Genomic DNA, 24,889 nt, shown 5'->3' with positions numbered 1-24,889 from the left:
AGAGGACTGAGCACACAGCCCTGGGGGGCGCCGGTGTTCAGAGTCAGGGTGGAGGATGTGGTGCTGCCCATCCACACAGCCTGCGGTCTGCCTGTCAAGAAGTTCAGGATCCAGTCACAGAGGACACTGTTGAGCCAAGTTGTCTGAGCTTGATGACAAGTTTGGAGGGCACAATGGTGCTAAATGCTGAGCTGTAGTCAATAAACAGCATTCTCACATATGTGTCCCTCTGGTCCAGATGGGAAAGGGCAGTGTGGAGGGTGAAGGCGATGGCATCTTCATTTGACCCATTGGGCCTGTAGGCAAACTGAAGTGGGTCTAATGAGTCCGGGATGGAGGAAGTGATGAATGATTTGACTAACAGCTCAAAGCATGTCATGATGGTGGAAGTGAGTGCTACTGGGCGGTAGTCATTCAGGCAAAGGATTTTGGTTTTCTTGGGGACAGGGACAATGATAGTCTTCATGAAGCATGTGGGGACTACAAACTGGAGCAGTGGCATATTGAAAATGTCTGAAAAGACATCTGCCAGCTGGTCTGTACACACCTTGAGAGCTCTGCCGAGGATGCCGTCAGGTCCAGCAGCTTTATGTGTGTTTATCCTTTTTAAAGTTCTGCACACGTCTGCCCGGGTTGTCACAGGTGGGCAGTGGTCCTCCTGAACCTTTTGTACCTCTGTATCTGTAGAGGTGCTCTCAAAGCGGGCATAAAGGTGTTCAGATCTTCAGGCAGAAATACAGACATCACCTCAGTACCGCTGGTCTTCTTTTTGTAGTCAGTAAGCGTGTTTAATCCGGCCCACATGCTCCTGGTGTTGGAGCCCCTGTAATAAGACTCTACTTTGTCCCTGTACTGTCTCTTTGCACTACACATAGCTCTCCGGAGCGCATACCTGGACTTCCTGTTCTCACCTGAGTTATAGGCTTCTGATTTGGAAATGTCCCCACAGTAATCCTCGATATGTCATCGATGCATTTCTCCATGTAACCAGTGACCCCGTCTGTGTATGTGTTCATGTCAGTATCCTTAAACACACCTCACTCCGTCGTGCTAAAGCAGTCGCACAGAGCTGAGTCTGATTGGACGGACCACTGCTGAATGGTCTGCGTCACTGGTCCATGACACTTCGATTCTGTGTAGGAAGGCAGCAGCAGAACTGAGACGTGATCAGATCAAAGTCATAATAGCTTTGGATTTTTTATTAGTTTTAGTTTTTATTTCATTTTGACTTTTTATTTTCAAATTCAGTTAGTTTTATTAGTTTTTAGAACAAATTTTCTAGTTTTTATTAGTTTTCATTTTTTAAAAATGCTTAGTTTTAGTTTAGTTTTTATTAGTTTTAGTGTTAGCTTTAGTTTTTTGTTTGTTAGTTTTTTATAACTTGGGGTATGTAGTGACTATCTGGTCCTATCATTTTAGTCGCTCTGGGTGCGGGGAATCCTGGTCATTACGCGCTTCATTAAAACAATGTCCAGACAGAAAGGTAAGTTTGGGGTGTGTTCCCATTTACTGAATGAATGACGATCTGAAGTCCAGGATGCCAGTTTAAAGCAACAAGATGGATGGTTGGCCCCAAGGTTATGACAGGTATGGAGGTATAGTAGAGGCTGCGTGGAAAAGCACTGAAAAGTGGAAAAACGTTAAGGAACGGAGAAGTGATGGAAGCGGTAAAAACCGTGCGACCTCCCGTCACCCAAACACCCCATGCACTGTCACCTCCTTGCCTATATAAATAATAATAATAATAATAATAATAATAATAATAATAATAATAATAATAATAAATCTTTATTTGTATAGCACTTTTAAAAAACAAGGTTTACAAAGTGTTGAACAGCAAAGAGCAAAATAAGGTAATAAAATCAACAAAGAAAAGACACATGCATGAGTACATTTGGACAGACAAACAGAAGTCTGACAATAAATAAGTCAGAAATGAAGTAAATAAATAGGTTATAAATAGGCCAGTCGATAAAAGTATGTTTTAAGAAGTGACTTAAAAGGTGAAACTGATGGTGCCAGCCTTATCTCCTCAGGTGGGTTGTTCCAGAGTCGAGGGGCTCGGACCGAAAAAGCTCGGTCACCTCTGGTTTTGAGTTTCGATCCTAAAAGGGACCTGCCTGAGGATCTAAGGCTGCGGGGAGGCTCGTAGGTTGTCAGTAAATCTGTAATGTGTAATGCCAGACCTAAACAAGCTTTAAAAGTAATCAGTAAAACCTTAAAATCAATTCTAAAACATACAGGGAGCCAGTGCAGCTAAAACAGGGTAATATGTTGTCTTCTGCTATAACCAGTGAGAAGCCGAGCTGCTGCGTTCTGAACAAGGTGGAGGCAAGAGAGGGACTTATTGTCAAGACCGGAGAGGAGGGAGTTGCAGGAGTTGAGTCTGGAGAAAATTAGAGCATGCACTTTCCTCAACGCCGCCACCAATGGTAGAGGAAAATATAGGTCACCTGTGCCATCCCAACCATAAACAAACACCACCACAATAAACCCGGACCAAACAATAACCAGAAACAATGGCTCCTACAGGGTATTTGTCATTTGTAAAATTCAAAATAATCAGAATAAGCACTGTATAATAAAAACTGTATCAGCCATCGACAAATCAAATACAACAGCCCATAAGACAGCAGCCGTAAGTAAAAAAATGTGTGCATTGCTGCTTCTGAGATAGTGTGCTAGGTAAAAATCACCATAACCAACATAAAGACACACATCAACATTACAACATGAATCCATTCAAGACAGTTCACAGTCCTTGGCAGCCAGGAGTCTAAAAGAGCTCAATCTAACTAATCATGAACAACCTCAACAACCCAACAAACTCTAGACCAGAGCTTTGATTCATTCGTTGAAACAATTCATAATTAACTACATATAGAACTGAACTAGAGATGCAGCAACTTTAGTACAAATCACTGCAGCTGAATAACAGAGCAGAACCTCACATGTTATACTGGACGTATACTGGACTTTAGACACTGAAAGTGCACGTGTCTGGAAGAACGCAAAGCCAGCCGCTGGTTAAGATACTGCTTATGTAAAGCACTTTGAATTGTCCTGTACATGAAATGTGCTGTACAAATAAACTGCCTTCTATGTTAAACATACATAACCTACTTTCCAACATTGTAAACAAAAACAAATTTAAGCCTCTCAAATTCAGCTTTTCAAGATTGTGTGTGTGACTGTGTGTGTAGGTCTGTCTGTGTGTGTGTGTGTGTGTGTGTGTGTGTGTGTGTGTGTGTGTGTGTGTGTGTGTGTGTGTGTGTGTGTGTGTGCGTGTACAAGACTCTGTGTGTATGTAACTGACAGTGTGTCTGTGACTCATGTTCCTTCTTCTTGCCACGTGTAGAACAGCTGATGTGTTGGTGGTATCTCGGCAGGACTTTGCTCAGGTTGATGCTGTTAAGATCCCCGGCTACAATAAACGCAGCCTCCAGCCATGAAGTCTCTGCCCTGTCGATAACTTCAAACAGTTCTTCCATGGCCTCGTTGGTATCAGCGTGAGGCGGAATATACACTACTGTCATGACAACTGATGTGAACTCACGCAGAAGATAATAAGGTCGGCATCTGGTCATGAGGTGCTCCAGGTCTGGATTACATCCCGTAGAAATAATTCCCACATCTGAGCACCACTTGTTGTTCACCATGAAACAGACACCACCTCCCTTGCTCTTTCCTGAATGTATAGTCCGGTCCAGCCGATAAACAGAGAGTCCCTCGGGAACAATGAGTCAAGCCAAGTTTCTGTTAAAGCAAAAATGTTACAGGTGTTAATCTCTTGTTGAAACACCATCCTGCTCCGGAGTTTATCCAGCTTGTGGTCGAATGACAGAAGATTTTCCACAACAATATTTGGTAGAGGAGGCCAATTCCTCCATTTCCTCAGCCGGACCAGGACTCCAGCTCGTGACCCTCTTTTCCTCCGCCACCCCCGCCACTCAGTTACAACAACAGATAGGCGCCGCCATGGAGATTCCCCGTTGTTAGCTGGTGGCGGTGGTGGTGGCGATAAAAGGTTTTTTCCATCACTGACCTGATGCATGTTGTGTGATCTAATATTGCACGTGAGTCCAGCTGTTTTCTTGCATGTCGCTTTTTTTCTCGTGTGAACCTTAACTACCACCCTCTACCCAGATAAGTTGCATAACTGACGTCATAACCAAAGCCCAGTGAATTTTTTACAACTTACTAATTAAATAAAGCCATACCACCACAATGCATAGTAATTATCTCTATCATATGATGACGGGGCTCACTTTAACAGGTTGAATAACTATGACAAGAATAAAAGATAAAAATAATAATAATAATAATAATAACAATAATAAAAATAATAATAACAAAAATTATAATAATAATAATAATAAGAAGAAGAAGAAGAAGAAGAAAAGAATAAATAAGGATAAGTAATAAATACATACATAATGTGTGTGTATATGTATATATAAATACATACATAATGTGTGTGTATATGTATATATATATGTGTGTGTGTGTGTGTGTGTGTGTGTGTGTGTGTGTGTGTGTGTGTGTGTGTGTGTGTGTGTGTGTGTGTGTGTGTGTGTGTGTGTAATAATACAAATAATATATATGATTTGGATAAAAATGAAAATGTCCTACTTCCTGTTTTATTGTGAAAATATAAAAGGAAGTGAGGGTTCTGCGCAGGTAAAGGGACGTTTGTCACGTCACGTCCACTAAGTTTCGATTTTGTTCCTGTGACAGAACAAGTTTACGTCGCGGTGTGACGGTGAGTTTGTCAGCAATACAGCTCGTCTCTGTTTATCATCTGCTGTTTGTTTATTATTTGCTGTTTGTTTTCTGTGAGTTAGTTAGTTAGTTCATGTTTTTGTTTTTATGACTGCGAAGAGTCTTTATCTTTTTATAGTATTGTCTGTTTCACAGACGATCAATGGTATAAATATCAGAATTTTCAAGTATAAATTAAATATAAGATGTATTTGTATTTTGGTAACCTAACCGCAAACTTGGTGTGATCTCCTGACTCATCATAAATGTACAAATCAGTGTAAATCAGTTTTCAGAGCAATGAGACTGTAAATAAGAAGTTATGTAATGTTGTAAATAATGTCGTTGTCGTTTGTAGAGACCGACCAAGAAACACAACCTGCTACGTTATGGTGAAGAAAAGATGAGGTGTTTCCTTCTTCTTTATGAAGGTTTATTCATCAGCTCTGGTAAGAAAACAAAAGAAGAGATTTTCCTCTAAACGCAGCTTGGACGGAGGTATTCAGAAACTGGGTTTACTGGTTTAGCTGCTGTGTTAGCTAAAGTTCGTTTCCACCGACAGGAGCGGGTACTGGTCGGGACTATTAGGGTGCACAGCCAACCGTAACCTTACCTGAGATATCAACCGGATAGATGCCTCAGCTATGGTGAAGCATGACGCCACCGCAGCCTGCGTGTCTCTACCAAACACTGCTGCCAGCTCCTCAGTTAAAACACTGGCTGTCCTAAAAGTCTCTGGAAGTTTGCCGCATCAAGTTGGTACCTGTAGTTATAATGGAGGCTGCGTGGAGAAGAATGCCATAAGAGGCAAAAATAGATGGAAACACAACTAAAAATGTTTAGAACAACACAAAATTAAAAATGATAATAAAATAAATTATTTGGTCAATATTTTCTTTGCTTTTTAGTTTAGTTTATTAAGTGTTCACACTCTTCATTAATAAACAGTACTATCTGATGATCAGCCAGCAGCAGCATTTTCAGCCTGGTCATCTCCTGCTCTGACTGCAGCTTTCTGGCTGCAGACCTCCACAATAGTGCAGGAAGAAACAAATTATTTTCTAAATTAATTGTATTCCAGAACTGCATTTTTCTAAATAAAATGCACCAACAAATCAAACAAGCATGCACTCTCCTGTCCTTCTCATAAAAATATCATACTTTTCAATTAATAATATCTTTTGATTGTTTTTGACAAATTCAGACGGTTTTATTATGGAAAATATTGACCCCTGCGTACGACCGGCCCAGTATCCTTTACCGAATTGTAATTCTTAAGCTCTTAAGCTGGATGCCATGTGTTTTTACCAATAACAACACAACATGACGACACAGCAGTTACTGTTTTGTAGTCTTTGGAGTTTTGCATTTCTTGTTTTTTATGTTGTTTAATTTCAGTTTTCATAGTTGGTTCTGTTTATTGGACTTTGACTTTGGACTGAGCTGCAAGTTATTTTATTTCCATTTATAGCTGTGCTGCATCTGTGAAACGCACCAACTTACCTTTTAGTTTCCATTATGGTATAAACAGGGAATCATTCAATTCTCAATTATATAAAATACAGAAATAATCAAACATTCTTGTCTTAAGTCCTTTATTGTTTATGCTCTGCATTCACAGTACAATAGACAACCCTGGTGATCTGCATCCTCCTCCAAAAAATCCACATGTCCTCAATGTTCTCAAAAACAAATTTAAACTGCTCTAAATTAATTTCCCTCTCATGCTCGCTCTGCTGCGTCTGCCACGTTCTCCTCCCCCATCGTCAACACATCAGGCAAATCCACCTTGCCGTACAAAAGATCTGTGTTTTCTCCCAGCCACTGTGCAGCTTTCCTGCAGTCGTGAGCCACCTTGTGATCCTACAGAAACGTGGGAAAAAAAGTTAGTCTTCTACAAAAAAACTGGTGCAACAACAAATACATACAACTAGAAAAGAACTTCACCATTTCCACAGTTTCCTCCACATGAAGTGAGATCTGCGGCGTCTGCAGCTGCTCCTGGTCCTTAAAGGGACAAAAAAAAAAACAAACAAACAAAAAAAATAAGATTTATTCAGGGTAGGTGATTTGGGGCATAAACACACACATTACAGACCTCGGTGACGTCATCCAGCGTCTGCTTCTTCATGTTGAACGCTGATGGCCCGTCACCTCGCTAGAGGGCCTTGGAGGACTCCGTCCAATGGAAGCTGAAAATAGAAAAAAATGAATGAAATGAGGGTGGGTGGTGTCACTGATAAATAATTGTAAAAGAGAGTGCTGTCTAATCACGTTAAACGTATATTCTAACCTGCCAAAGTCCAAATTCTCCTTTAACATGATGCACCACCACGTCCTTAATGCTGGCTCGTCCATCTGGGGGAGTAATTATTAAAACTATTTCACAAAATACAATTTAGGGATTTTCAGCTTAATGGCACTAAGTAGATATACTTGGAATGGAGAAATCATGGGGTGCATCCAGTACAGAGTACAGGGAAACTATGCATAAATACACAGTCAGCAGCTGGAAGATTTTCATTTTGTCTTCTTATCTTAATGATATAAGTTTTTTTTTTCTTCTATTCAGACAAATAATAGGATGTCGTAACAAACCTTGCATAGACAAGCTGGTACCGGGTACAAGTTGGTAGAAGATTTAACCCAGCAGGGAATGTGTCTTACCATGAGCACAAACATGCCGCAGTCATTTCTATATGTTTGTTCTGGAAAGTCCTAGCATTTAAGAAATGGGTTTGTAGATATTCAAATAATAACTGCTGTATAGCTTTACCTGTATCTGCAAACCAGTCAGCTCTTTCCATGACCCGCGATAAAAGTTTTCTACAGCTGAGAAGATAAAGCTGCATTTAGAACCATGTAGTTATAAAAAGCAGTAAATACTTGTGACATGCACAATGCAAACATACCACAAAAGCACTCCAGTCAGGAAAAACATGCGCATGCAAACACACACAACCCCACCCAGCATTTCAGTAGCCTTTTTAGTGCTGCTGGTTCCTGTACACACTCCTAGGTTTAATAGCTTTGCTGTAACATGTTTGCTAACGTGAAATATTTATCGAACAAAGATGTATTAGCTTGCACCATAAAAAGGTTAATGTACATATAAAATAACATCATCTGTGGAGTTAAAAAAGCAAACAAAAGCTTTCTGGAACAGAACCTGAACGATTGAGAACTAAAATATAGGTTTTGGTTAGTGACCTCAACAGTTTTCTGATTTCCTGATCACCAAATCCAAATTGTGAATAACATTCACAGAGAGAAAGAAAGAAAAACTCTCTCTGGGCTGCTTCAAAACCTAGAATTGCAGTCAGTGACAGTTAAACTGAAAATGTTGTGTGAACAGCATTTAAAGTACAGTGTGACTAATAATTTTCAGGAAGATTTTTCATGGTTTATGTCACTTACAGACAACATGTAATGGCCAGGTTTCCACACTGGTATAACAATCTCTGATGTGAGCATCAAGGAAAGGAAAAGTTAAGCAAATGAGCTAATATGCATCTGAAACTGAAAGCAGCATAGCAGCAAGTTTACAGGTAAACTTGGAAGTGGGTCACATGCAGTTGGATGGGTGTGGCCATGTTGGAACAACATGAAGATCGACCACATAGATGCTCTTTCCCAGTGGAATAAATTTAAAGTGTGAGTCTACATTAATTACAATCCATTAAATTAAGTACACCTGTTCATTCTACTGCAGTACAACAGAACAGCCCTGTGAAAAATATAAAGCATCATTCAAACCGATTGTCTTAAAACCAACAACAAAGGTAACCTTTGACTGATCCGTTTGTTCTATGTGCTGAAAACAAGCATTTCCTGTGTGAAATGAAAATGGTCAGCTTGTCAGCCTTAAATACATAATAATTATCTATCAAAACAATGACATTCTGCATCTTTTTACATGCTGTTGATTCCTTTTCAGCATTCAAACCAAAGCTGCAGAAGTCGGCACGTCTCAGGACACTTTTGTGTGTTTAGACAGTAGACTCGGTCGCTGGCTTTGTGGTATCCAAGACATAACTGAGCTGATGATTGCAGAAAAGAAAAAGTTATATATGACTTGTAATTTATATGAGCAGCAACAAGGGTCTCAACAAAGTAGAACGGGTCGGTCGGATTTTAGGGCACCCTTTCCAGTTTTTGCATGTGGAAACAAAAAAAGCGTCCTGACGTGCCCCAGCCTGCACCCGGCGGTGAATACGCCGCTGCTAGATGTGTCTGTTTACTCTTGCTTTCCTTATCCTGCGTCCTCTTTCTGTTCACAGTGTTTGCTCTCCTCCCTGCACCTGACAAGCTTTCAGTAAAGTCTGTCAACTTCCACCATGTGCTGCACTGGGAACCTGGACCTGGCACTCCCCCAGGAACAACGTACTGGATCACCAGGTAATAACAGCCTATCCACCACACCTGTTCACAGTCCTGATAAAACGTCTCTTCAGACATGATGTGTCTTCAGACAACATTAACAACATTAACAGGCTGTTTTAAATCAGATGAATCTTAAAACATGCGTACTATACAAATGTAGCCAGTTTCAGAAAGACCTAGTATTGTGTTTTCTTTTTTTAGTATTTCATTTTTTTCTTCTTCTTTATGTTTTTTTTTATTTGTTTATGTAAATTTATTAACACTGTTTAAGTGCCAGTTTTGGCCCCTGAAGGCCCCTGAAGGCCCCTGGTTTTAATATGCATCAGCAGAGTGACTGAATCACACACACAAGACAATAAACGAAAACATACACCAATATTGTTAAAATAAATTAACCAAAGCATACATATATAAAATGGTAAAACAAAAATGGAATACAGAGCAATGAAATATTGAGGTAAAGTGAATATTTTAGTTTAGACCAAAATAAACTGACTATCAAGCCATTCTACTACATTAACTTTACATGGTTTAATTTCATTTAAGCTTTAATGAAAAGCAATAAATTCAAGACTTTTATGCATGTTTAACTTTGACCAGACTCAGCAAGGCCACCATAAAACGTACAAATGTGTGCAACAGCAAAATGAAACAAAAGTAATCTAATCTAACACTGCAGTGACCTCACTAATCGCCTCCTAGATGAACAAAATTAAGACAAAAATAGATTTAAAGAACAAACAAATATTGTAAAAATAAATAAAAATAAATGATTTATAGATGGTAAGGTCGGAAAAAATGTTTCTGCACGACCTAGATTACATTAAGTTATTGCTCAGAAACCTCCAGACGGACTAGATGTAAACCTGCTTCTTCTCCTTATTTAAGAAGAAGGAGAAGAAAAGGAGGAGGAAGAACGATGTTGATGATAATAATAATGATAATAATAATATTCCTTGCAAAAATATAAGGGTTGTTTCACCAAACTGAGATAAGGGATTAAGCTAGGATTTCCTATCCTGGCTGAATTTATCCTTGATTTGGTTTCACAAAAGCAGTAACACATCAGTTACCATGGAGATTTATTCTGTGCAGCTAGCTGCTCCAGACCAGGCTAACAGACAGATTTGGGTAATGCTGGAGTAATATATGTGTTACTGTGTCAGAGTAAATTCACCAGGAACACAGTAGAAGATGGAAATGATCTCCTATACAAAAACCATCATACTTTAGTCAAAACCAGAGGATAGCAGCCCAGTTAATCTAAGAATAAGTAAACTAGTCTGAGGAATTACTGAAGAAGTTCTAGGAATGAGTATATTAGTCCAGTCTGAGGGTGTCAGATGGGGTGAAAACCTCCATGCACTCTGAAAATACCAAAGGGTGTGAATATTTTTTTCTGTTATCAGTTTGAAGTCACACTTTTGTTGGTTTTTTCCAGCGTACACCTGCTGTCCTGACATGTGCTTAAATATGATAAAGTCCTCATTTATTTTGTCTCTTGGCAGTTAAAATAGTGACAGATGTGTCCTGACTACATTTCACCGTTAACATTATTAACGTAGTATGATGGCAGGAGGAAGAGAGCAGCGATTATTACACAACAAATATCCCTGCTTGACTCAGACCACAGCAGTTTGTGGTTAGTAATTTAACCTTTAAGGTTCCAGGATGAGCAAAACTTTCAATCTTACATTAGATGTAGCTTCGTAAGATTGTCATACATCAACAACAACCTTCAGTCTTTTTCTCACGTTTTCAGTCAGAACAGCATCAACTGACAAGATTTCTTCAACATGTTTGATGGAATATGTGACAAAACAGCTGGTTTGATGGTGGTTGAGACGTTTCTATCAGACTGAGGGTGGTTTCCTGTTTCCATTGATTACGCGTCTATTCTAACTTTCAGTACAGCTGTGACCGCAGAGAGGCCTTGTATTCTCAGAAAAAACAACTAGATTGGGTTTGGGTGTTCACTTGTTGGTTTTTATAGAGGAAAATTTTTCATTTTGTGAAGCCTGATGATTCATTTAGCTGCTCTGCATTAACAGGCGCAAACAACAACACACCTTATACACACTCCTCCAGTGGGATTAGACCTAAACACTAAAAACCTTAAGAAAATCAAAGTTAAGATAGATGTCTATGGAGATTCATTTATCCAGGTAGAAGATGCCTCACCATCTTCTCTGGTACACAGTCAGACTAACACCTGTCATGTGACCCAGGTCATGTGACTCTACAATTGCCAGCTCTGCACCAAACAACTTGATGATGGTGTTCGGATGAACACCGAAACAGCTTGTGTTTTTAAGTATGTTTTAAGTCCAGTGTTTTAAAAATAAAATCTTTTTAGATTAAGAAATCTATTCTGAAAAGCTGATGTAATGTCTTTGGCTGGTGTATTTTATCCTCTGTGATGCGCTTCAGAGTGAAAAAGCATAAACAAGCTTGACAGGTGCAGTCTGTGTGTCTTTGCATTGAGAAGCAAATGTTTGCTTTGAATCAGTTCCACATTCGTTGTCCTGCTTCCTCAATCTCAGCTTGCATATGGAAATCCCCAACAGTCTGATTTCTGATGAAGACTACCGTCCACCACAGTCAGTGTGTTTGAGGATAAAAGCTTGACCTCGGTGTTCATACAGCCCAATTATTGAACCTTTCCCCTTCCAAACAGACTACTTTGTTTTCTACATTACAAGAAAACTTTAAGGTGGTTGGTGGGAAAGTTTTAAAATGATAATCAGCCTGTCCAAGAAAAAAAGTACCACACTAATGTCACGTTAGACCTTTTTCCGTGATTATGTCATCATTCTCCGTGGCATCAACTCACTAAGCTTCTGCAATGATACAACATTTATTTCCGTCTAGAGTTGCCTTAATGTTTCTTTAAGCTCTTGTATTGATGATGGGAGAGTCCGACCTCCAGCACATCCCAAAGATTCTCAATGTGTTTCAGGTCTCGTCTCTGTGGTGGCCAGTCTGTGTGTGAAAATGATGTCTCCTGTTCCCTGAACCACTCTTTCACAATCTGAGCTCCATGAATCCTGACGTCGTCATCTTGTAATATAGCTGTGCCATCCGGTAGTCAGCTGACCTCATTCTTTGGACACATAATGTTGCTGAACCTAGACCTGAACCTAGACCTGACCAACTGCAGCAAGCCCAGATCATAGACTGACCCCACAAGCTTGTACAGTAGACACGAGGAATGATAGCTGCATCATCTGCCTTCTTACCCTGATGCTCCTATCACTCTGGAACAGGGTAGATCTGGACTCCTCAGACTACATGAGCTTCTTTCATTGCTCCAGAGTCCAATCTTTCTGCTCCCTAGCAAAATTAAGCCTTTTATCTGATTTTTCCCACTAATAAGTGGTTTTCTTACGGCTACTTCATTTAGTTAAAAACAGGTGGTGATGTTTTTTGGGCAGGAAATTGTGGTTTCATTCTTAATATCACAAAAACCTTTTGACTGCAGTGTGAATTTGGGGATGGAACTTTTAACGCATTGAATAACGCATTAATTAATTTATTACAAAAAAAATTAACACATTTAATCGCAGTTCCAAACAACTCAGAACATTTGTCGGTGCACGGTTTCCAGTACACCGGTTAAATTGAAACACACGTCGAGCTCTGCTTATTTAGCGTTGCCAATTTAACTACTTAAAGAGCGCACCCTGAAGAAGGAAGGGACTATTTGCATGGTCAGCATTTATCTAGTATTCTATTGGCTGGAGGAGGATGTTTGACAGCTCATTCAGCAACCCAAGAAAAAAATTTCCAAGAGCAGAGAATGTGTGTACAGAGTTTTGAAAGGATGAACGATCTACTTGAGAGCAAGAAGGGACTTTTTGAGGGTGAGAGGGAGGGAAATATGATATTTGAGTGTGAAAACAAGAAATCTTTTCCCTCAAATCAAAAAATTATGCTCCTGATTAAAGAGGGAAAAACCCATATGGGACAAATACATGCCAGTGCGAACCATGAACTGCTACCTTCCTACTTCTTAACTGAACATTAAACAAGCACAACAACAGGAATGGTACTAGCAACAGAAAAGCCAATCAGCTCAACATTCGTCATGATTCACAACAGGAGAGGAGGAGGCTGCGGGGGGCAGACACAGAGACAACGGAAACAGTAACGTTTGTGCAGAACTACGTGAAAACCTTTTTAAAAAAAAAATGTGAGAAAAGGCTTGAACCGTTTACCAGGAAAAGTGTGGGTGTTAAAACACCCTCATTCCCCACATGTGTGATGTCCTCAAATCAACCGTAGAGCTGATCTTGTGCCAGCTACTCTCATGAAAATCCCAAGTTTATTTAATAAATGCTATATATATATATATATATATATATATATATATATATATATATATATATATATATATATATATATAAAGGCTATATTCTTTTTATATTGACCTGTAATTGGAAGGAACTCTGGCAAGAGTTTGAAGAGGTTATGAAGAATCACTTCCAGATGGCTTCGAGGAGATTCTAGTCCACCATCGGGAAGGGGAAGCAGTGTTTCCCACTGTGTACAGGGGGAAATGGGGGACCCTCCCTCCGGGGCTGATGTTGCTGAGGTGGTTTAAAAGCTACTTGGGGGCGGTGCTCCGGGGATGGAGGAGATCGATCTGCAGTTCCTCAAGGTTCTGGATTCTGTAGGGCTGTCTTGGTTGACACGCCTCTGCAACATCATGTGGATATGGGAGACAGTGCCTCTGGACTGGCAGACTGGGGTGGAGGTCCCAGGGGGGGTCATGCTCTTCAGTCTCTCTGGTAAAGTCTATTCAAGGTCAAGTCAAGGTTCCGTCGGATAGTCTAACCCCGGATTGAGAAGGAGCAGTGTAGCTTTGCTTTTTGTAGATGATGTGTAAAGCCGCTAAGATGAAAATGGGGACCTATCTTTAGTTGTTTGGTTATCATGATGTGTTGATGGTGAGTTTTCTACCAACAACGCTGAACCCCTGGCACACAGTGAAAACATACAAATAAAATATATTTTGATGAGCAGATTTTGGTTGAATGACTATCTTTACTGGAGTTTCTTGTTAACTCATGGTAACGTGGAGGTTTATCTGCAGACAGGCTGTTAAAGAAGATTTTTACTCCGAGTCCTGCAGGCATAAAATAATAATTCTTATCTTTTTGTTTTTCCAGGTTGGAGAGGAAAAGGGAGAATTCATCACTTCAATCAACTAACCAAACATCATTTAAGTTGAAGCTGAACAACACAAAGAAAATTTATAAATTCGCTGTTTGGGCATCCTACAACAAATCCCGGTCTCCGCAGTCCAAAACAATCACCTTTATCCCTTTCAGAGACAGTATGTCAACACAAATGCTTAAAAAAAACTTGTTAGCTTCATTTACCCTCTTTTCCTAAACTATGTTTCTAAAAACATGAAATACATTTTTGGTTAAATAAATGGTGGCTGCTATTATATTACATTTTTAAAACAACATGGCCTGTTCCATGATCAGGTAACACAGAGCTTTTCAAACCAGCTGGTTTCATATGATGCAGCGTTTGGTTGTAGTTTAACAATAAGGGAACATAATTCAAGTCTTTACAGTTTTCATTTAGAGAGCAGTGCTTTCACCATAGCTCCCATGATTCATCTTACAACTAAAGAATCTCACAGGAGATCTTTGTTTAAATAGAAGACTACTGCTTTGTTTTTTCTCAGTGATTGTTGTTAAAGCCCCTCCACTGAACTTTGTCAGATTTTCTAACTTTTCTCCGCCTAATGTCGGCTAATCCAGAATCCTTCCTTCCTGAGATCTTTTTAGACAGTAAAAGTCAGTCTGTTGTTGAATCCTATCTCAACTCTTGCTTTGTTGCTTTCTCTTTTTCCCCCCTCTCTTCAAAATGACTGGCATGTTGCTATCCAGTTGCTAGTGTATAACATGGTGTCGTAAGAGACTGCAAAGTGATGCTTCAGGCCAGAAAAAGAAAAGAATTAGCTGGTTTCTCAGCCTCAGAAAGCTGTAGGGCTATGACAGTTCCTGGAAGGTACTTAATAAATGTCAGTTATGTAGTGGACCACAGTTCAACTGCTATAGTCAGAAGCTGCTGATGTGGTAAATGGTAACTGGACTGTACTGAGATATCATGCTATCATACTAAGTTAGAATGCGCTTTTCCAGTCATGTTGACTACTCAAAGTGCTTTACACTACATGTCCCAGTCACACACTCATAGGTGAGAGAAACTCCACCAATGTCTATTTTAAAACCCGCCTGAAGACCCATTTTTAATGTCCTGGCCTTCGATCTAGTCTCACAAGCAGAGTGATGTAGTCCCAGAACCAGCAGTCCTAGTGATGCAGTGCCAGAACCTGAAACCTCATCTGGTTTGGTCAGTACCTGGAGTTTCTAAACTGTCCATTTCATTAACATGCTGGAACCACCGGAAAGAATCAGCACCACATACATCCGGATTTCAATACAAGAGATGAAAACTAGCCTAACGGCTAAATCTGGCATATTTAGAAGCCCTCTTATTTTTAATGCTTTGTCTCTGACAAATAAATAAGTAAATAAATAAATAATATTATACCTCCTGTAAGAATTTGCCCTATTGAAGCATGTTGAGCTCAAAGTGGTGTTAAACTTTTATTGGTGGCCCACAAGATACAAAACAGACCTGCCACTTCTCTCTTTTTGCTTCTTCATAAATAAAGCTGTCTAATGAAGCTGAACTACATTTGCTTTTTCTTGTCAACAGCCACAATAGGTCCTCCAGAGCTGTCAGTGACTGGATGTGGGACATGTCTTCAGATCAACATTACACTGCCAAAAGCTGACAGCCGGTCAGGGATTCATGACCTACAGAAATTCTATGATGCCGCCTTCAAAATTCTGTGGAGGAAAGAAAACGAAAGAAAAAGCGAGGTAATAAATCCAGCTATCATTTCAAATAAAACATTTCTTTTAATTTCTATATGTAGTAACCATATTTATTTCTGCTAATATTTTTTTCTTTAGTATAATAATTGCCTGACCAAAAAAAAAAAAAAATTACCATTGGGCATTGGGCAGAGCCTCCTACTGGATAATTACTGCATGGGCAGTTATCTTATTTAACCACAACTGACGCAATGAGCAGCTTCTCATGTCAAAAGACACATTTCGTGGTCGTGGAAAAGATGTTGGTCGGTTTAAGAAGGGTCAGATCATCGGCATCAAGCAGAAAAAACAAAAATGCTTAAACTGGGTTAAGAACCAACACATTATTAAAATCTGGAAGGACAGTGAGAAACCATCGTCTTCCAGGAAGAAATGTGGTTGGAACAAATTATTGTGATCGATGATAAATTTATGGGTGAAATCAAGAAGTAAAAACATTTACACACACACACACACACACATTGCAAAGGGAAGTCAAGGGATTGGAACTGAACAGCTGTGTAGCCATAAAGAAACTACTAATCAGTGAGGAAGAGAAAAAGACTTCAGTTGGCTAGGGAGCATAAAGACTGGACTCTGGAGCAATGGAAGGTCATGTTACCTGATGAGTCCAGATTTACCCTGTTCCAGATTGATGGACCAGGTAATTCCATCAATGGATTTTTTTCTTCTCTGAAGGCACGGGCAGTCCAAGAAGACAATGCCAGGAATTCATCGAGCTCAGATTGTGAAAGAGTGGTTCAGGGAACAGGAGACATAACTTTCATACGGAGACAGACGGAGGATTGTGTGATGGTAATTCCTTCATCTCAAACTATTTATAGAAACAAAATAACGACAGTGGTGGGAAACCATGACAGAAAATAATTTGTCATGTGTTAGGTGTGGTATTGGTTTGATGATATCTAAATGTGAACAGGATGACTGTTTAGATTCAAGCTGTCATTGAACCAGAACATTCATGGATCACACACTTCGTTTGCTTTGCTGTGTTCTTCTTAAAGAGCAGCATGATGTAGAATAAACATTGAAACATTGAACAGTTGTACATGTTCTTTCAAAAGTTTAGAGAAAGCAAAATTATATTCACCTCTAAAGGTTGTATTGAATTTTAGCTTCATTCTGACATCATAGAGAAAATGAATGTGAGTAATGTGACCCCTGATTGAACAGGTTGACACCATGAAATTGCTGACAAAGTGCATCAGTCATGTCTGGAAATAGCTAAGCAAAATCATTTCTTCCTATTTGACTTTCAGGAGTTGGACACGCTTAACCAGAGTTTCACTTTAAGCAGCTTAGAAAAGGGTGTATCGTACTGCGTACAGGTGCACACAAAGATTCGGACGAACAAAAACACTGAACCATCTGGTTGGCACTGCAACTTCACCAGCCCTGAGGAGCCAAGAACAGGTGAGCTGTTGGGACAAAGTTTTACTGTTTGAATTTTAAAGGTCTAGTGTGTATAATTACTGACATCTAGTGGTAAAAAAAGTGTATAGCACCTTGTGAATGGACGTCAGTGGCCAAAAATCTTCTAGACATAACCATGTTTTCATCTGAGAGTGGGTCTAATGGCCTCAGGTGTAGCAATAAATGCACTACAGGTACTTCATCACTCTTAACATTAAACTACACTGTCTTCTTCTATGGTCCTTTTAAGATGGTGGTTCTCAACTTTTTCTGCCATCAGGGCCGGACTGGGAAACTTTTTCAGGCCAAGAGTCATTCATGCATCAGGCCACCCTGGTCTTGACCACACACGCATGTTCACACACCCACACCTAAATGCATGGGCACAAACAAAACACATGCATGTGCGCGCGCACACACACACACACACACGTTTTTGGTTGATTCAAAACGAATAAAATAATAATGTAGACAAGACAATCTCTTTATTTCTTTTTTAGATTGAAACAACAACTTAACAAATTATAATAACAAAAATAAACTGCTGTAAATATATGACTTTGTCCCCTGCTCTGACCCACTTATAGGTCTGGACCCCAAAGTTTTAACAAACAAACAAAAAAAAAGAGAAGAATCAAAATTAGAGAGCAAAAAACATCTGTCATGGTTATCAACTTTCAATTGTAAGTCTCTTAAAACTTAAAATTGTAAGAAAAGTTTATGAAATACATAAATCAGTGTCATTAAATATTTTATATGCATTTAAATATTTGATAAATTAATTTACTTTTATGTATTTAATTCGAAACCTAGTATTGTTCGAATATATTTAATCACTTCACCATTTTATTGATCAAATTAGCATATTTTTCCAAGTCCCTTTTTTTGCTGTAGTTAAATCTACTACATATATTGTGTCTGTCAGCCTGACTTGAGCCTTTAAATGTGTTCTTGTAGGAGTTGATTTGATTACATTCTATGAATTATCAACATATCAGGCCTCTTGTTTTATGTGAAGTGTCACATACAATCATATATATAACACATATATACAATGATATATGTATCATTGTGGTGGTGTCATTGCATCATGTCATACTTTAAAAGGTTTTAGCTGTTAAACTGGAAGCAGATCTGGTTTAGTTATTCAATATAAATTATACCAAAAATGAGACCAATTAAACCAGTACGGTGTTCGAATGGGCCCCGGACCAGTTTGTACTGGAAAAGTTGGGCCCCAGTGCATGAAAGGTTAAGAACCCCTGGTGTAACCTATGTCTTATTTATCTTCATTTCAAGGCAAGGGCTACACAGGCTACATATTTACACTGTGAAGCCTGAAAGTGTACAGCCTCAAGGACCCTTGGGTCCTTGGACCTCATACTGTGTTTAAAAGAGTATTTTGTATCAAAGTTTTGTGTGTTTTTTTTAAATAACTTACTTGTAGACGCATCTTTTTTTTTTAATGGTATGGGGAGCCTGAATAAGTCTGTGACTTTAAGGCATTTCGCCGCATCATCCTCCAGCGCCTTTCTTTTTCTCTCTCTCTCCCTCTCGGCGCCGCCTTTCCTTTTTCCTCGTTGGGAGGAGTCCATCCCGTCGTTTGCTAGCAGTAGCTACACCCCCACACCGTAGCACCAGACACACGTCTCATCCCTCGACACGCGCTGTCTGTGTGGTTGCTACGGACTATTAGGGCGGGTGTTAATTGTAATAAACCAATCGTCTTGCCCTCCTTACATTCTACTGGCCTGAGTGGCCTCTGATTGGCCTGGCCTGTCTCCTGGGCGGGAAGAGAAAGAAAAGGAAAAAAAAAAAAAAAAAAAAAAAGAGACGCAGGCCAGCAGGCCAATCCTAGACCGGCGCTCCGGGAATACTCCCGGTTCTCCCTATGGCCAGTCCGGGCCTGTCTGCCATAGTCACCATGCGTAGTTTGTTGAGGCTTAAAGCAGTTCCTTAAGCCCATTTCCACTAGCGGGTCTGTATGGGGTGATTTGGTTCGGTGAACCCTGATCTTTGATGCATTTCCCTCAGTGTTGGTGTATTACCTACACCAGGGGTGCCCCAATCCGGACCTCAAGATCTACCATCCCGCAAGTTTAGATGCGACCCTTCTCCAACACAGCTGAATCAAATGACTGGCTCGTTACCAGGCCTCTGCAGAGCTGAATGACATGCAGATGACATCTGATTCAAGCATGTTAGAGAAGGGTTACATCTAAAAGTTGCAGGATGGTAGATCTTGAGGACCAAACTTTGGCATCCCTGACCTACACCAACTGGTCTGGAGTGTGGGGAGACCCAACACTGTGGGTGGGCCCCAGTGGGCAAGACCGGTCCAGTCACAAGTTAGGCCCTCCCATCAAGCTTTCATTTTAATTTCTATACTTTTCATATAATTTTCATTTATAATGAAGAGTTATTTTTATAGTGGCTATAAGTTATCAAAAGTAGAATCAGTTCCATATGTGCTTTGTTGCATTGAGAAAACTTACATCTCGACATATTTGCAAGTTGTGCATGTTTGTATATTTAATCTTTGTGTGCATGTAATCACCAAACCCCGCGATGATTTAAAGAACAAAATGCATTCTTTAAGTTATTGCACGAAGTCGTTAACTAGCTTCAATGAAGTAGTAGCATACTGACACCTTTGGACCATGAACATCAGAAAGCGTTACAATGACAACGTGAAGAAAGGAACAGGTGTCATACAGCGAGAATCAGCCACTTCCAGCAGTCTGGATGATTCCAGCAATGTGACGAGACACAGCGATCTCTTGCCCGCCGTGGTAGTCTGTTCTGTAGGGCCCTGCAAATGAAATGTAATAATAGTGATAATGATAACTGGTACAACTAGCACAACAAATCATAGTAAAATGTACCACCTGGCCTCAATAGAAAATAACTGATTGTATTGTTTATGTTTCAGAGGTAGTTCAATATAAAATATTCCACACTGAGTATTAATCTTCTGTTTTCAGGCCCTGTTGTTTTAGGTATTGTTTCTGCTCAGTGTATCCTTGTTGTCGTCCTGATGATGGCTATGTCTTGCATGTGCTACACCGGATTCATTTGCGAACTGAAAGTAACCAGGCCAAGAGCTCTAAGGGTAAGTTTTTATTTATCCATTACATCAGTTATAAGTGCGCTTTCAGTAGATGTAGGATTTTAAATGAGAGGGAAAATCAGGTCTATTCCTGATGGGACCAGATGGTGCTAGAGGTCTCTAAAGGCCCCTTTAATGCTCCCTTATGTACGTAAATAGCGATGTTTGTTTTAAACGTTGTCATACGTCGCTTTTCTGTTTCCTTCCTGATTCTAATCTTCTCTGGTTTGTTTCTTTCCCTGGTCAAATGTTAGCTATTCTGCTCAGCACTGCCCCCACAATTTCCATTGCAGAAGATGGAGGAAACAGTTCGTCCATCTGCTTATCCGTCCATCTGCTTATCCGTCCATCTGCGTATCCGTCTATCTGCGTATCCGTCTATCTGCGTATCCATCCGTCTGCATATCTGTCTTCTGTGTCGAGCATAAATGCGCCATTAGGGGAAACAAAATGAAGTTTTTCCTTAAGAAACCCTGAACTATGGCCCATAAGAACATTGGGCTGCATTGTTGTATACATTAATATCAGTTAACTCTTTCGTTTTCAGCTTTGCTTTACAAAATTCTGTGACAGTGATCAAAGTCGTTTAATTATTATCAGAGGTTATCAGGGAAGAACATTAATTAATGTAACATAAGAAACCAATATACCTGAGGGCATAAGTCTAAATCAGTGAGGAGCAGAGTTGTAAATAAAACTGTTTTAGATAACGGATTCATTACGCTCCAGATATTCAGTATTTGAGAGAAGTCGCATAAAGCCTCAGAGGAAGAGATATCACAGAATGTGATCTGTCCAAATTTCAGTTTAAAAGGATGTTAACCTCTTCTAAAATAATTAAAACATAAACATTTAAGCTCATGTGTTTGTACTGGAAAAAAGAAGGTTGTTTCATGAATATTTGGAGCATATTCCAGTACAAAACCCATCTTTACCTTGTAAGGTTACATAACAAAACACTAATCACCACAATTTATTACAGCTTATCTTATTTCTTAATTAGGGTCCGAGCCATACGAAGTATGGAAGGACCCTATTGTTTTCCAAATGTTTATTAGGGTCCGAGCCATACAAAGTATGGCGAAACCCTATTGTAGTTGAAATGTTTATTAGGGTCCGAGCCATACAAAGTATGGCGAGACCCTATTGTAGTTGAAATGTTTATTTTTAGGGTCCGAGCCATACAAAGTATGGCGAGACCCTATTGTTTTCCAAATGTTTATTATTAGGGTCCGAGCCATACGAAGTATGGCAAGGCCCTATTGTGGTTGAAATGTTTATTCTACTCCGTTCTTCTTCTAAGCGCTTCGACCCCAAATATGACCCCCTAAACACCCATGAAAAGTTGTGAAACTTGGCACACACGTCAAGCTCGGCGTAACTCGGATATTATAAGGTCCGCATACACTTCAATGCAAAAACGGCTCAACAGCGCCACCTACAGTCACCAAAAATCACCACATGAATGGGGCCCCGGAAGTCTACTTCAACGTAGGAAGACGAAACTCGCCACACACGTGCACCACCCCGAGATGACCAAAAAACTTAATGTAACACCTGTCGCCATGGCAACGGGGCGCCCGCCATCTTGGCGTGTGCGGCCATTTTTTTCCCATTTTTTGCACTTTACACACATCGTATTTGAACGAACTAGTCTGAGGGGATTCGTGCGACTGACTCCAAACTTGGTGGGAAGCTTACTGAGAAGTTGGGGACCAAACGCTCCTCAAATCTTTCTAATAGCAGAAAGCGTGTTACCGTGGCAACCGACCGAAAAACGCCTTCTCGCCATGAAACATGGTTTGCTGATATCTCCATAGAAATACGTGGGATCTGCACCAAGCTTGACAGGATTCATACTTGTGACACCCCAAGTCCAGCATTGATGTCAATAGAACACCTGTTGCCATGGCAACGGACTGCCCGCCATCTTGGATTTCACTGTCATTTCAACGAACTAGTCTGAGTGGATTCGTGCGACTGACTCCAAACTTGGTGGGAAGCTTCCTGACAAGTTGGGGACCAAACGCTCCTCAAATCTTTCTAATAGGAAAAAGCGTGTAACCGTGGCAACCGACGGAAAAATGCCCTCGCCATGAAACACGGTTTGCTTATATCTCCATAGGAATACATGGGATCTGCACCAAACTTGACAGGATTCATACTTGTGACACCCCAAGTCCAGCAAAGTAGTCAACCGAACACCTGTTGCCATGGCAACGGGGTGGCCGCCATCTTGGACTTCACTGCCATTTGAACGAACTAGTCTGAGGGGATTTGTGCCACTGACTCCAAACTTGGTGGGAAGCTTCCTGACAAGTTGGGGACCAAACGCTCCTCAAATCTTTCTAATAGGAGAAACCATGTTACCGTGGCAACCCACAGAAAAAGCCTTCTCGCCATGAAACACGGTCGCTCATATCTCCACGGAAATAGATGGGATCAGCACCAAACTTGACAGTATTCATACGTGTGACACCCCAAGTCCAGCATTGATGTCAATAGAACACCTGTTGCCATGGCAACGGACTGCCCGCCATCTTGGATTTCACTGCTATTTGAACGAACTAGTCTAAGGGGATTCGTGCGACAGACTCCAAACTTGGTGGGAAGCTTCCTGACAAGTTGGGGACCAAACGCTCCTCAAATCTTTCTAATAGCAGAAAGCGTGTAACCATGGCAACCAACGGAAAAACGCTATCTCGCCATGAAACACTGTTTGCTCATATCTCCACAGGAATACATGGGAACTGCACCAAACTTGACAGGATTCATAGTTCTTGGGTCCTTAACGCATTACAGCACCTGTTGTCATGGCAAAATCGGGTGGCGGGGTCCAGGCAGCTCGGACCCGATGGATGCCGCTTGCGGCTTTAATTAGGGTCCGAGCCATACAAAGTATGGCGAGACCCTATTGTTTTCCAAATGTTTATTATTATTAGGGTCCGAGCCATACAAAGTATGGCAAGGCCCTATTGTGGTTGAAATGTTTATTGTTCTTCTCCTTCTAAGAACTTTGAGCCCAAATATGACCCCCTAAACACCCATGAAAAGTTGTGAAACTTGGCACACCCGTCAAGCCTGGCGAAAATTTCGATATGCTAAGGTCCGCATACACATCAATGCAAAATTGCCTCAACAGCGCCCCCTAGGAAAAAAAAATACCCCAAAATGAATGGGGACCCCAACGTCTACTTCAACGTAGGAAGACGAAACTTGGCACACACGTGTAACACCCCAAGTTGAGCAGAAAAGTCAATTGAAAACATGTTGCCATGGCAACGGGGTGCCCGCCATCTTGGCGTGTGCGGCCATTTTTTTGCCATTTTTTGCACTTTACACACGGCGTATTTGAACGAACTAGTCTGAGGGGATTCGTGCGACTGACTCCAAACTTGGTGGGAAGCTTCCTGACAGGTTGGGGACCAAACGCTCCTCAAATCTTTGTAATAGGAAAAAGCGTGTAACCGTGGCAACCGACGGAAAATGACCTTCTCGCCATGAAACACGGATTGCTCATATCTCCTTATAAATACATGGGATCTGCACCAAACTTGACAGTATTCATACGTGTGACACCCCAAGTCCAGCAAAGAAGTCAATCAAACACCTGTTGCCATGGCAACGGCGTGCCCGCCATCTTGGATTTCACTGCCATTTGAACGAACTAGTCTGAGGGGATTCGTGCGACCGACTCCAAACTTGGTGGGAACCTTCCTGACAAGTTGGGGAACAAATGCTATTCAAAACTTTCTAATAGGAGAAAGCGTGTAACCGTGGCAACCGACGGAAAAATGCCCTCGCCATGAAACACGGTTTGCTTATATCTCCACAGGAATACGTGGGATCTCCACCAAAGTTCACAGGATTCATACGTGTGACACCCCAAGTCCAGCAAAGAAGTCAATCAAACACCTGTTGCCATGGCAACGGGCTGCCCCCCATCTTGGATCTCACTACCATTTGAACGAACTAGTCTGAGGCGATTCGTGCGAGTGACTCCAAACTTGGTGGGAAGCTTCCTGACAAGTTGGGGACCAAACGCTCCTCAAATCTTTCTAATAGGAAAAAGCGTGTAACCGTGGCAACCGACGGAAAACGCCTTCTCGCCATGAAACACGGTTTGCTTATATCTCCACAGGAATAAATGGGAACTGCACCAAACTTGACAGTATTCACACACGTTGGGTCCTTAACGCATTACACCACCTGTTGTCATGGCGACATCGGGTGGCGGGGTCCAGGCAGCTCGGACCCGATGGATGCCGCTTGCGGCTTTAATTAGGGTCCGAGCCATACA

The 24,889-nt window shown here is 40.7% G+C and overlaps 1 protein-coding gene across 3 annotated transcripts in view; it reads left to right on the top strand.

Moving 5' to 3' along the window:
- Positions 1-4,720: 4,720 nt before the first annotated feature.
- Positions 4,721-24,889, top strand: part of crfb1 (cytokine receptor family member b1) — a 38,113-nt gene continuing 17,944 nt past the window's right edge. Inside the window, exons 1-8 of one of the 3 annotated variants that reach the window (XM_042001737.1) lie at positions 4,721-4,762; positions 5,120-5,210; positions 9,042-9,159; positions 14,316-14,482; positions 15,886-16,052; positions 16,746-16,862; positions 17,327-17,480; positions 20,465-20,592. In XM_042001737.1, coding sequence (XP_041857671.1) covers positions 5,165-5,210; positions 9,042-9,159; positions 14,316-14,482; positions 15,886-16,052; positions 16,746-16,862; positions 17,327-17,480; positions 20,465-20,592 — 897 coding nt within the window. In that variant the 5' untranslated portion in view covers positions 4,721-4,762; positions 5,120-5,164. Of the gene's footprint in view, positions 4,763-4,813; positions 4,836-5,119; positions 5,211-9,041; positions 9,160-14,315; positions 14,483-15,885; positions 16,053-16,745; positions 16,863-17,326; positions 17,481-20,464; positions 20,593-24,889 lie in introns of those variants that run through there. The other 2 variants (XM_042001738.1, XM_042001740.1) reach the window with 2 other exon arrangements.

The sequence above is a fragment of the Melanotaenia boesemani genome, chromosome 12 (genome assembly GCF_017639745.1).
Source record: "Melanotaenia boesemani isolate fMelBoe1 chromosome 12, fMelBoe1.pri, whole genome shotgun sequence".
In the NCBI taxonomy this organism is placed as follows: domain Eukaryota; kingdom Metazoa; phylum Chordata; class Actinopteri; order Atheriniformes; family Melanotaeniidae; genus Melanotaenia; species Melanotaenia boesemani.
This window is presented reverse-complemented; position numbering and strand designations above follow the sequence as displayed.